At 50.1% G+C, this 14,474-nt stretch overlaps 2 protein-coding genes across 2 annotated transcripts in view; one reads left to right on the forward strand and one right to left on the reverse strand.

Moving 5' to 3' along the window:
- The window catches only part of LOC119095304 (WD repeat-containing protein 81), a 194,945-nt gene that overhangs the window by 151,425 nt on the left and 29,046 nt on the right, over positions 1–14,474 (reverse strand). The window lies entirely within an intron of this gene.
- The window catches only part of LOC119094954 (sugar transporter ERD6-like), a 7,317-nt gene continuing 2,177 nt past the window's right edge, over positions 9,335–14,474 (forward strand). The window contains exons 1-5 of the mRNA XM_037217866.1: positions 9,335–9,482; positions 11,242–11,432; positions 11,956–12,109; positions 12,692–12,849; positions 14,145–14,324. Coding sequence (XP_037073761.1) covers positions 9,335–9,482; positions 11,242–11,432; positions 11,956–12,109; positions 12,692–12,849; positions 14,145–14,324 — 831 coding nt within the window. The remainder of the gene's footprint in view (positions 9,483–11,241; positions 11,433–11,955; positions 12,110–12,691; positions 12,850–14,144; positions 14,325–14,474) is intronic.

Here is a 14,474-nt window from a genome sequence, read left to right on the forward strand (position 1 = left end):
GCGAACGAAGTTGCACATTATTGTATGGAGTCCGAGAGGACGAATTTTGCATGAATGGTGTTTGCATGACATGTGAAAAGGTTTATCGAATGGTTCCATCGTTGACTCAAATGTGGCTGAATATATCCGTAGATTGACAATTTATGAGAAGTTTTTGAAACCCTGTAGGCTTAAGGTCACAACCGTCTCAGCAGGGGAAGCGAGACTAAGGGACGCCAGATAATACCCAAAGTTTCCAAACAACTACCAAACCATCAGGACAGTGCGGCATGCAAGGAAGTTGCTAAAAATGAACTGAGGACTATGAAGGTCTTCAAAATGTCGTGTGGTCCCGTGCTTGCCATACAGTCGCATGGCACCACACATCCCACTAATATCGTTCCAACCGAAACGTACCGTGCGTGGTGATATGCTAATTTCTCCATCCTACTAAAAACTGAGTGATCGATTTCGGCGTCTATATACGACTTGAGTACGGCGTATTCGGCTGCTACAGTGTTCGCACTTCATCGAAAGAACTCGCTGCAAGCGGTTGTCTCGCCTGGACGCGCCGCCAGACCAAACATGGCGGCGCCTGCCATCTTCAGAGCTGCTCTGCATGACCTTGTCAGTCCCGATTAACGTAAGTTTCAAGGTTTTGTGAAGTCCATGAAATTAAGACACGAGCGCGCGAAAACAAGTGCCTGCTTCCATCTCAGGACTGCACCAAATTCATCCTTGACTGGGTTTCAATGACTGCAGCTACATTGGTGCATTACGGCAGTACGCACTATCCTAAGTTATGGACGCAAATGCTCATTGTACAACTAACATACGTCCATTTAGCGCGAAGACCTAAGAAGGCCGCACGTTACCTGTCAGCCCACAATGCGCTTATTACGACGTTCATCTGATTGACACAGAACAGCAAAGCAACGATCGGCCAATCCTTTTGATCGAAACACAGCGTGTTGCCATAATAATCGAGGCCATGGTCACAATGACGATGATTGTGAACGATCATCAACGCTACGAAACTTCATATCCGACAGAAAAGAAAAGCTTCGTTTGTGGAGCTGACCGAAAAAGAACAGGAGTAGATAATTCGCAAGTTTTGCCAATTTGGTCGCTACGTTGATAACATGATAATCATTATGACAGACCAAATTGAGCAGTGTGACAGATGACAGCCTGACATTCACAAACAATGTAGTGCCCATGCATTTTCACTCTGCGAAATTAACCTCAGGATATACGAGCAACACACTAAAAAGGGTCCGCAATTCGGCCACGAGTCATGGCGGAAAGATATAGTGTAGCTTAACTATATCAGAGTTAAAAGATCACTGTCGTGATGTGGCCGTTCACGGGTGAAAGGACTGATCAGCTGTGACGATGAGCCACGACCAGAACCCTCGGGGCCTTTCAATGCAACTGCACTTAGTTGTATCTCCAATGCCCGTACCTCTCAGGGGAAAACTAAGGGTAGTTGTGGGTGACAAACCCCCCAAGTGGACCACAAACATTCCTGCAGGATGTCCCCAAGGGCCAACGTTGAGGCATTGCCCTCGCTAATGTACTCAAGCTACCTTTAAGTGGTTTCTGCCAGCCCACACTCCTTTTCGGACAACACGGCACTTCACTTCAGATCAAAATGAACGAGAGCCAACATCACAGTTTCAGTCGGCTTTAGTCAAAGCCACACCGCGTGGCGGGACGTAGGGACGGGGACCTTCGACGCAGAAAACAATGAACAAACACTGCAAAATAGCAACAAGCCAGGAGCTCGAACTACGATTTCGTCGCCTGCAAAACAACTGATATCAAAGTCAACAAACTCTGGTGAACCGTTCTCCTTAGACTTAGTTACACGGTTGCAAAACACTACGGTAAAGAAGTCCCTCCGCGATAATTACTTCATCGGTTCAAAAGTAGACACTGTATGCACAAAGCTGGAATTGGGAACATCGCAACTGAACACTCACCTATTCAAAATTGGACTCAATAAGGGCTCTTACTGCAGCTGTGATTATTAATACGAGATATCAAGCCATTTTGTGATTTGTCGACAAAATTTTGTCGGACTACGAGCCTCGCTTGTTCCTGGAGGGAAAAGTGTCATGCACAAATCTACCACCCCTTCTAATGCCATATGATTAGATGTCTTCCTCACAGGTCATTCTCACATGAAACATCAACAGCCACGTGTTGCCGCCATTTCCAGGCGCACGTAACCCGTACCAGACGGCTGCTCGGGCGGACGGCTCGGGCGAGGCGATGGCTGGCGTGCGCCTGGCGGCCATCGCTGGAACTATTCTTTTGGAGCGGGACGCGCGGGACGGCGCTGCTGTCGGTGGTGGCTGGGACGGCAGGGAGATATGCCAAGATGCCTGTGTGATGTTTGGAGCACAGTCTGTATAAGTTGCGCTCCAGCCATCATCATGCCTGGATTTATATAATCGCTCCGTGGTTGATGTAAATAGATATAATCGTGGTGAGCGTTGCTATGTCAGGTTTGCTTGTCATTGCCTCAAGATATACTGAACGTCGCTTACGCTCATTATCATTGCCAATTCATATTGTGTGAATGAAAGTTACATCTTGAGCCGAACACCAACAGCCAAGAATGCTCTAAAGCACATTAAAACCCCAGTGAGGACCGAATTGCAGCCACACGGGGTGGGCTGATGAAAATTACCGCAGGCAACATCACGGTAACACCAAAGCATCACGGTTTCAAAACGTCACTGGTGCCAATGTCGGGCGATAAACCACGCTCCCAAGTAGCTTTTATCCAGTCGTTTCCCGGTTTGCAATGCGCTTAAGATCCTTAGGCGTTTCGTTTTTGGCATCACTAAGCCATTTGCATTCACACAACAGCTACATTCCCTAAAAAAAAACGCGACGTGTGACAGCGAACTACCACCGGGCAGCAATGTTGAATAACAGCCATGGCACAATCAGCAATGACTCCCGTCAGCATCAGCAGCCAGTTACTGATCAGGGCAGAATTACGTCATCGCCATAAAAGTAGCCCTCAAGCATCGGCTTGAGAGCTCGCGCAGATCACGCCGCTCTGTGAAGCACCGTGTCAGGCGCTTGCGGTCCGGGTACACCTCCTAAAGTGTATGGATCCTTCCAACGAGGGTCCGTGCACTCTACATGCTGGGAACGGCGATCAGCACGCTATTCATATGCTCCCTGCTCAACAGCATCGCCGTTGGCAAATTTGGCTGGCTGCATCCGGTTCCAGTGACAGGAACAGCTCCGACAAGGCTGGCTCCGCTTAGGTATACAATACAAATTCGCGAATGCCATATGTGAAGCGAGGTAACAATACGGGACAGCATGCATACATGGAGGCGTTAGCGGATATGAGGCAGGAGGGGCAGAACATCAGCGGTGCGAAGCCCCCGACATACAGCCGCAGTGAGGGCTGCTCGCGACCACTGACTTGTCGGCCAGAGCGCTCAAGTGGCTCAAAAGCGACAGAATGTCGTCAAGTCACGGGGAGGGAAACTGGATGTTCTAGTCTCGACCAATTCAGCGGGCACTGCATACAAAAGACCAGCTCGTGTCATGACATACTGCCACAAACTCTTGTTATGCTGCCAAAAGCTCTCCGAGACTTGTATGCCCGTAGTTTGACCACAGTTTGTCCGCGTGCAGTGCCACAGCATTACAAGACCAGTCAGACTAGTGGCAAAGTGGTGCGATGAAACACTCCCGCTGTCGCCAAGCAAAAGGTCGTCGCATGCTGCATTATACCGCATGTTCGACGTAAAGCATACCACTCTCGGCCCAAAAACATGAATACAGCAGATGATTTCACATCACCCCACGAGGTATAAGCACGTCTGGTTACGGTCGGGCCAGTGAGATATTGCGCAGAGAACGCGTTTGTACTTGGCCCCAGCATAAAGTCCAGCGTGTTGTCCATTGCGACACTTTCTTGTGTTAAGGAGTGACAAATAGGGGGCGTCATCGGCGGACAGAGGCTGGGGACGAAGGGCGGCTACTTCTCCATCTGAAACCCTTCGCTGTCTCTCCCTGGTAACAACGACAAAACCCCGTTATATCAATAGTTTCACCTCCGGAATCAACAGCCCTGCTTCCCCAAGCACCAGCCTGTTCCCCTTCCGAACTTGGCCCGTCCTTTCCGGCGTCAAATGTGATGACGTCCCCCGACAAAACACGACAGAGCTGAGTGGACTTCGTTGTAGCAGCTCCAACGACTCTGCACTTTAGAAACAATGACAAACTGAACAAAGGGAAGGCGTCACCAACAGAATCAAATGTGGAAAGTTTTAACAAAACAGCACTAGGCACCGCTTCGAATAACTCGACATGGAGACCATTGTCAGCACGCCTGGTTCGCTTCCGCATTCAACAGGCGTCCGCGGGGCGGGCGAGATGAGCCGGCACGAGCGGGGTGCACCGAGCAGACAGCAGAGGCGGCAGTCGTGTCCCGGCACTGGTGGCCCGTCCGACCACCCAGGAACACCGCTATCGGGGTCAGTGGGTTCAGTGTGATCAAGGGCGATAGGGGTCACCAGCATAGGTCACTGATATCAAGGACAGGCAAGGTCGTCGCTTTCAAGATCACTTGACATCACCGCGCTCAAGATCGGCCGAAGCCACGGCATTCAGGTCAGCGGAGGTCACTGTGATCAACTCAGCAGAGGTTAGCGCGCTCAAGTCAGCAGAGGTCACCGCGCTCAAGTCAGCAGAGGTCACCGTGCCCAAGTCAGCAGAGCTTACATCAGTCACCGATTCCGTAATCAAAGTCAGCAGAGGTCAACACTGTGATCAGAAGCCGAAGTCACTGCCTGAAGGGCGACTGAGGTCACATCATGGCCGGCGGACGAATCTGGACTCAGGTGAGAAATGAATACTTTAAATCGCAGAATAGGCCGTCACCTTTAATTTGTACACCAGCACTGACAAATACACCAGACGTTGGCAACGAGGCACCTGTTTTATTTGTTTTTATTACAAATGCAATATAGACTCGTTCATGGTTATTCCAACCATCACAATCGAAATTCTGTTATTACGCTCCCTGCGTTTTAAAATGCTCAATAAAATACATACTTGAATTTATTCAGACAGTTCCGACAGGTCGCACATAATGCTACCTAGCGTTAAATGATATAAGCATTGCCAAGCGATAAAAAATGACTATCTCAAGTCAGATGTCTTTTCTTAATCTTCTTCTGGAGACCGGAGCTGGATGATACATATATCGAATCATGGTTGGGCCCGCAGAACCGGGATATATGTGTATATATATATATATATATATATATATATATATATATATATATATATATATACAAAAGACCAGCTTGTGTCATGACATACTGCCACAAACTCTTGTTATGCTGCCAAAAGCTCTCCGAGATTTGTATGCCCGTAGTTTGACCACAGTTTGTCCTCGTGCAGTGTCACAGCATTACAAGACCAGTCAGACTAGTGGCAAAGTGGTGCGATGAAACACTCCCGCTGTCGCCAAGCAAAAGGTCATCGCATGCTGCATTATACCGCATGTTCGACGTAAAGCATACCACTCTCGGCCCACAAACATGAATACAGCAGATGATTTTACATCACCCCACGAGGGATAAGCACGTCTGGTTGCGGTCGGGCCACATCATGCGGCCCGACCGTATATATATATATATATATATATATATATATATATATATATATATATATATATATATATATATATATATATATATATATATATATAGTGTTGGCTGATGCAAGTACATGAACACCAACCCGTATGACATGCATACAGCGGTGATGTCAGTACAGCAAATCTGTTAGAACAAAGGCAGCGTCAGAACAGTGGCCATGTCAGTCAGTTGGTGACGTCAGCCATAGACATCAATGGGCGCGTTGCGCGGCTTGACTAGCGTGTACAGCCAACTGACCGAAAAGGGTTAACCTGGGTCGAGTGGTCACGTGGTGTGCATGACGTGTGAAACCTTCCGCGGTCCTGTCCGACAGAAATCACAAGCAGCATCATTCGACGAAACGCATCTTCCCCTCTTGGATGGCGCTCATCACAGCATTCACAGAATGTTAGGCGTGCTTCGAGTCCGAAGGCTGCCGTCGAAAAAGATGACAAAACATGTTGCTGAAATGATTTGCATGATAGTGATGTAGGTGCGGCAGTGATATCCATTGTGTTGTGACGTCAGCACAGTGGCTGTATACATATCAGTACCTTGACAATGTACGGAATGGCGCAGCTCACCACACAGCAGCGCGGCAGGTTGGCATACACGCCTCCCTCCCTTCCTCCCCCAGCCCAATTCTGGCTCCAGTCCTGGTCCCAGAAGTTTGACAAAAAAGGACTAAATCCAGGACAAACCAGGTTGGTGGTGCATTTTCGGGGTAGGTGCGTCGTTTTCCTGCTCAGTCCCCCCAACAAACTTCTTTTGGGGAACGTGCACCACTGGTTGTCGGTGTGTCGCGCCAGCTCGCCAACGCCACAGTGACGTCAGAATAATGGAAATATCAGATTACCGGTGACCATGAGCGGTGGCACGTAGCTCTGGCTGCAAGGAAGGGGTTAGCCATGGGTTGTCTGGCGTCGGAGCTGCGCTCCATAACTTTTCAGATGAGCTTCCCAAACGTCGTCGCGCACGTTGGCCCTGAGTATATAAGGTTTGTTGCTTCGTTTGTCCCCTCTGCTGATATGATCTTTAACTGGCGACGCGATTAGACGGAGCTGTTTATACCGGTGGGAGATTTGACCTTGGCATGTGCACTGCTATACACGGCGAACACACTTTTACGTGGATCAGCGACCATCCGGCTGCGATAGGAAGCAAGTGGAAAAAGAGCATTCAATCGACTCCAAAAGTTAAACAAGCCCAAAACAAAAACAAAAGTTACACAGCTGGAGCCGTTCACGTGATCCAGTAAGATATCTAGGTACATACTAGATTTGCTCAAATTTGTTGCTATTCAATCTAAAGCTACATGATCCCGGTTTCGAACACTCTACAATAACATGCAGTTTTCTGAGAATCGTACAGGACGGAGGACGCGTTGTTTTATTGGGGCAGTTAAGTATAATGGGCGACATAAGCGCCAGAAGACAACGCACAGACGGGCGTAACAAATAACTTCAGTGAAACCTTTTTTTGCACATGCTAACGACTAAATCAAAGGTATAACAGCGGTTTCGAGACGAGACAAATTTGAACTTTGTTTTTGTACTTGAGCACGATCCGTTATGAATTCTGGCCCCCCGACGGCGTAGGAAAAATACAGTTTAAGAGAGGCTTGAGGAATAACTGATCACCAAAGAACAACAAAAAACGAAATAAAACAAAAACAAGACGGCTGGATCGTGATTTCAACATTGATGAATAAAGGATTCCCGTCGCTGCCTAGAGACAGGTCCTACATCAACAGTTCCTAGCGCGGCCCACGAAATGATTGTTGGCTATAGACGTCAGCACACCGGTGGTTCCAGATTCAATAGAATGGCATAGGAAACGAGCAGGAATCTGCCTGGCTTAAGTTATTAAATTTTCAGCTGATGCACAGTACCTACATTGCCTGGATATACAAAAGGCTCGGGAAAGACTTGTTTAGTCTGCACATGCAATTAGAACACGGGCGCAAGAACAGTGGCATAGCACAAGCAATATCACGCGCGCAAAGCCCGCGTGTCTCGCGGTCTCGCGGTCTAATGGACGAGCGCCTGGTTCGCAATGCGACGGCGCTGGGTATAGGGCCTCGAGACAGGCGCACCATTCTGCTGGGCTACCGAATACCGGTCTCCTGGCCATTGGCCACCCGGATCATCCCGCCCCGTGCAGCTGTGTCGAAGTATTGTGCGACGGGTGAAACCGTCGGCAGTCCTGTCTGGCGAGGTCACAGGACAAAGACAAAGAACTCAACCGCCCTCTTTTGAGAAATGAGATCAGGGACAACGCAGGCAAGCTCCGTGTGACGTGGGTAAGGAACACAAAACCAACAGGCAGAACATCGACATTTTGTATCCAAGACGGTTGGAGCAGCAGGGGGATTTGCGTGGACTCAAAGGCGAAGCGGACCACGGGTCAGTACTTCGACAAAAGGGCGTGTCATGATTACAAAAGGCAGGATCTTAATGCAACATTGTAGTTAATATCGCGTTATTGCACCCGTTCCTAGACTTCAAGTGGCGGAGTCCGGTCGGTACGCAAATTTGGAAAGTTGGGATGGAGTGCCGAAAAGGTTTGAGCATCGCTGATTTCAGATCAGTGGCTTGTTATGGCCAGAGATCAATATCCAGGTCCCAGTTCCCGAGACCCGCCGGCCAAAATGGACACTTTCAATAGTACCAATGTTTTTTTTTATTTCTTAGATATATTTGTGGATCTATTTTTGAGATCATTGCCTGCTGACTTATCTCGTCATCTATAGGGAGAAATTCATTATATTTTTACCTGTCTGCGGTGCGCCCGAAAAAGGCAGCTAAAGGGAAAGCTGAAGGCTGAGGGGGATATGCCCCTATCAGAGAAATACAGAGTTCTTTTCTCGCGGACCAGGCGCCGAGAAACGTGTGAAAGGCTCTCGGCAATCGAAGTAGCGACGCATGTTCAAGCGTTCTGCAGATAGGAGGGAGAGAAATCATGTGCGGCGTATTTCGTTTGCTGCGTCCACGGCGTTGTAAGGGTCGTGGCATGCCTTCAGCGTCCATCTTTTTTTGCAACTCGTTTCGCCTGACCATGCGCATGCGTCCGAAAATTTTGTGTCTTATGTTAAGGGGACAGACCCCACGTTTTGGAAGTTATGTGGGACACGTCCTCCACATCTCCCACGATGTTGCCACCCTTGTCGGTGACACGGTGTCAGGCGACACATGGCTGGCGGGGTGATGATGACAATGCAATGGTATGTTGGTAGAGTAGTGGTCTCAGTAAGATGGGGACAGCCGGCAAGTGGCTGGCGTGACGATAATGCCACTGCAGTGGTAATATCAGTCAGTGGTAATATCAGTCAGTGGTAACATCAGTCACTACAGTGGTAATATCAGTCAGTGGTAATATCAGTCAGTGGTAATATCAGTCACTACAGTGGTAATATCAGTCACTACAGTGGTAATATCAGTCCGGTGATGACACAAGACACATGGCTGGTGTGGGACAGTCAGCACAGTGGTGGTGCTAGTACGGTGGGGACGTTAGTGCAGTGGTAAATCAGTACAGTGGTAATACGGTTGCAGTGGTAACGCGGTGTAACCAGCCGTTGGCTGGGTTGGTGGTGATGCCAATACATCTCGACGGGCGACTGGGGCAGTGGTGACGTCAGTACATCTTGGCAGGTGGCTGCGGCGGTGGTGATGTCGCAGACGCACGTCGTGTTCGGCGTGTGGGTCAGCTTTGGCGGCCTCCTGATCGCCGAGGCCCAGTCGGGGGACTCAGCCGGGACCCTCAGCCTGCAGACGGCCACCCTGGTGGCCTCTATCGCACACCTAGGTCGCATGCTGGGTGAGTGCAAACAGCCACTTACGCAGCCAGCACTAACAAAACGTACATCGTAAGCTTTAAACGCGACGTAACGTAGCCTGTACTGAAATGTTAGAACGTTGTTTATATCCCAAACTAAGTTGCTTTTGGAACCAAAAATGTCCCGTTTTCTGCCATGTGACGACTGTCTCCAGTACCGCAACCGTCAGTGAAATCAGACAAACGCGGAAATAACGGCTAAGCAATGTTCCTTCCCAAACGGTGCTGCGTAAGCGTCAGCGTTGTGCAAAATGGTTTAATAGGGCTTTCATTAATCAGGGGACTATATCAGGAGGTCCTCTGGCACGGGGTATTTCCTCCGGCATTCGCATGATAGGTCATATCAGTAACAGTGATCAGGTATAGCCATAACACACTTCACAGCTATGTAAATATCTAGGAACAGGAGGCGTCATCATTACGGACACTCCCCAACTCTGATTGTCTCCCCTGACGAACTCCGTAGCAGACCATCGAACTTCAGATTGCGTGTTTGTCTATGAAACAAGCCAACTCCCTCTGCAATAAAGAGACAACTAGCACGCAAAATGACCCTGGACAACGACTCAGATCAACAGGCAGGTAGCGCTGTCCAGATCTGAGTCAAACTATATTCGAAGTCAATACGTTCATTCAGTTTTAAAGACCGTTTACCGGCGGATTTTATACGTAGGACAAACAATGTTTGCATCAAAGTCAGGCTGGAATGACTAATTACAGTCTTTTTAAAGGCCATTCAACCAAATGCCTTGCACACACGATTGAGATCAGAGCCCTTTCTAAGCATAGCCTGTTGTAAAAGCATCTGATCCCAACACCCCAGTAAACATATTTGAATTCAAGAAACTATCTTTTTCGGAACATCTACCATCTCTTAACATGTCAAGCATAACGGAATATTAACATACCACCGCAATGCTACGGCAAGGGCCACCCGTTCCGCCCCGGGCTATTTGGCTAGCTCTACGTGACCGTCGAATCGAGTTAAATAGTATAAGGGAGTTAACCCATAGCTTAGAATTTGTTAGTAAATAGAGTTACAAAATGAGTTACATAAGCGTTCCTCATGGGATAGCGAGCCCACATGCCAGATGCCACATGAGCCCACTATCTCAACGTCTGAGCTGTAAGGCCACCAGTATGGTTACCACGTCTAAACAAATAGCTGTCGCCTTACTGTGTTTGCCGCACGTGTATGCCGACCAGTGCCTGATATCAGTAACGTATGGCTGACTTCCGTGCTCTGTGTCTTGTGACTCATGCCATAGGACTCGTGGCCTTTGACCTGCAATCCAAAACATAGTGCGTGCAATCCGTGGCCCGTTGACCTACAGCCGTCGTCATGTCGTGACCACCCGACCATCTAGCCTGTGGCCAGTGACCTTTGCATCCTGAGCCGTGACTGGTCGTCGCGCGCTGGCAACGAGCCACCTGTATCACATAACTCGAACCCTGACCCTTCACCTGCATGTCATGACCCGTAGCTTGACACACGTACGCCGTGTCTCATAACGCACACCCCGGCAGCTATGGCATGTACCTCATGGTCCATAACCCGTCACTAGTTGACCGCGTACCACCACTGCCATCCTGACACACAAACCCACAACACGACCTTCGTCCCGCGATTATACCCCATGCCCCGAAGTCGGACGCCCGTGCCGTGCGTCACCACACCCGCGGCACCGCCGCGCGCTTCACGCCGTGACTGACCCCCTCCCCCTCCCCGCCGGTCCGACAGGCTGCGTCGCCTCCGCCCCGCTGACGGACCGGCTCGGCGTGCTGCGCGTGATCCAGCTGAGCGTGCCGCTGAACCTGCTGGCCTGGCCGATGATGACGCTCGGGGGGCGGAGCATGATGGTGGCCGGCGCCGTGATGGCGGGCGCCTTCGTCGGGCTCAACGCGTCTGGAGGGCGACTGTATATCGCTGAGGTAGGGGGGGGGGAGCCGCACCAGCGTGGCCGTTGGTGGGGGGGGGGGGAGATGGACTCCCGTCCGAGAGGTCTTGAGTTTTAAGCTGGGGTGCACGGACTTTGGTCACTAGAATGTGCTAGGCGTTTTCAAAGTTTTCGTGGCAAAAACGGGCTCAGGATGCAAGTCGAGATGAAACAAAGATGTATATACATACGTACGTAGAAGTACAAAGATATACATGGAAATGGAAATGGCAATATCACGCTACATGGAAATATCACGCTTGCGATACGCATTATGAACAAGTGGCCGGGGTATCACCGGTATGGAATCCATGCGGCATTTTAAGTTTCGAAAAAGAAATCTGACATGCATGCCCGCGATTTCATGCCATTCCTGGGACTCAACCGATTCTTTCGGATAGAGGGAGTTAACTAGGCGATCCATCAAAACTAGCCGATCATACGGCACGTAAATCACAAAAGGAGAGACGTTCCTCTAAGAATGGACCCAGCAACGCTCCCCTCTGGCTGTGTTTCAGGTGACGTCAAACCGCACACGCGGAACGCTCTGCTATTTGCCCGGAGTGGCCATTGGACTCAGCCTGTTGGTCAACTTTTCCGTCAGTGCTGCCATCCCGTGGCGATATGCCACACTACTCTGCGGCTGCACGCCATCTGTTGTGCACTTTCTCGGTGCGCTTCTGCTGCCAAATTCGCCTAGGTAATGCCATTGATAGAACGGTTCCCTAAAATCTCGAAGATTCTGCGTCATGAAAAGATGGGTGGTTCCGTCGTAGCGCCGACGCGTGGCCCTATATGTAGTGCATGGAAACACCTTGCGAACCGTAACAAAGTTTGCGTCTTCCGATATCATCCCTTGCTCCCAGTCACTCCACACTAAGAAGTGTAGGCGCTTTTTGCATGTCACAACCAGTATAATAAATAACTTTGAATCAACTCGAGCTACACAACCTGGATTTCGCTAACACGCCTGCATTCACACATGAACGGGGAGTGTTCCTCGCCATATTCGCTCCAGCTCAACTAGCAAGGGTCGTCTTACCACAGAAACCCAGCGGGAAAAGGGTCAGAATGTCATAATACAAGGCCAGCTGTCTGCACTGGTCTTCACACTTGGCCATCTCTTTTAGAGCAGCGCACTTATACATTCACATCACACCGGAAATGCACCTGTACTGGCACCACTCGGCTAGCACTGCACCCTGTAATGGACGGGTTCCATCGCTGCACACCGCGTGCACTTCTCACTTACAGCCTTCACCACCAGGTGGCTGCTGAGCCGCGGGGGCCGCGAGAAGGAGGCGCAGCGAGCGATCGCCTTTTACCGCGGCAAGCGGGCTGACGTCGCCATGGAAACCAAACACATCCTGCAGGTGCTGCGGGGCCGGCCGACTCCAAACATACTCCAGCAGGTACAGGAAGGCGCCTCGCGTCCGAGGCTGTGTCCGGCACTGGACGCACGCCACACGGGCCACAAAGAGAAAAACGTCATTCGTAGATGCGCCCCGCAGGCGTGTGAGCTGATGTCTTGGATATCCGCACATGGTCCGCAAAGCTAGGTGTCTTTAAGCCTGCTCAAAGTTCAACATAACAAGTAGTCAACATAACACCATGGTGGTCCAGCATGCATCTAAAAGGGAGTGTCCCCCATTGGTGCGGGTTTTTTAACTGGAATAGCAATCTTGAAGATCATTCGATGCGGTTCACGGCGCTGGCATTCTCAAAGCCCATAACTCGCCCGTTTCTGAGCTACCAGCCCGCGAAGATGTGGATACTTTTTCGGGGAGATTATTTCAAGGTCAGCCATGACGACAAAAGACATCACTTAAATTCTGCAATTCAGTCAGCCATGCGGCGATCACAGCCAATAAAGACAGCCTTGTCAAGTATTTCACATCTGGCATTCGTGAGCACAATTTCCAGATATAACGGTTGTCAACTGGCTTTCAATCGGTCTTGCGCAAGGTACGCTGGCGTAATCAAACAATGACGTATTGAAGAGGATATCTACTGAACAGAGAAATTGCACTGTCTTGAGGAGTCTTTTCTACTTAAAAGTAAGCAAATCGTTACGAGTGAGCTTATCCCACGCATGATGCTCGCTGCAATATCTTCAACTATACAATATTTCCTTTAAGCGAACTTTTTCGCGAAAAAGGCGAAAACAGTTCCTTTGCTGAGAACAAAAAACCTTCTGAGCGAGACGAGGTTCGGTGCATCTGAATCGAACCGAGAATTGCTGCCGAAAAAAAATCGAAAGAAACATCTGAATTCATTGAGCCACCACATTGTCTTCCATGAGGATGACAAGGTGCTGGGCTTTGCGTTAAAGTATCCGGAGTTCGATCCCTGGCAGTTGCAGAAACGTTTAAAAGGTAACTTGCGAGTGACCAGATGTAGATACCTGGTGATAGAAATACTGTTGTCACCTGGTAAATGTGGCATCACGCAGGTATTTTCAATCCTCTATTGCCGAAACACCACAGCAAGATCACCCACCAGAATTTTACTGCCAAGCAGCCGCAACGAGCTTGGGGCCAGACAGTAAACATATGTTTGGCTCAAAGCCACCCGTAACCCCAGACGTTTCAATAGTTGTCCATACTACATAGCCCGGTGGTCTTCACCCACACATACATCGATGTAATTCGCGTCCAAAGCCGTCCCCTTCTGCCAATCGCACGCGAACACCTCGCTCCGCGGCCAGGCCCGGCTCATCTTCACCGACTGGGACGTGGCCAAGCCGTGCCTCCTGCTGCTGGTGCAGTTCTTCTTCGACTCCTTCTGCGGCGGCATTGTGCTGACGCAGTACGCGCCCGGGCTCTTCCGCATGGCCGTCAGGTCGCTGGCGCCGGCCCAGTGCACCCAGCTGCTGGCCGCGCTGCAGGTGGGTCAGACCAGCGCCTCGGCGGCGGCGGCGCGCTGGTCCGACGCTGGCTTCGGGTACGTGAGGAGCTTCATGTCCACCATGTAGCGCGCAGAGTCCGTTGCGGTCGTCTGATGATCTTGCTGTGCTGCTCCTGTTGCCATGGCGACA

Source organism: Pollicipes pollicipes, unplaced genomic scaffold (assembly GCF_011947565.3).
Source record: "Pollicipes pollicipes isolate AB1234 unplaced genomic scaffold, Ppol_2.1 Scaffold_4219;HRSCAF=4965_pilon_pilon_pilon, whole genome shotgun sequence".
Classification (NCBI taxonomy): Eukaryota; Metazoa; Arthropoda; class Thecostraca; order Pollicipedomorpha; family Pollicipedidae; genus Pollicipes; species Pollicipes pollicipes.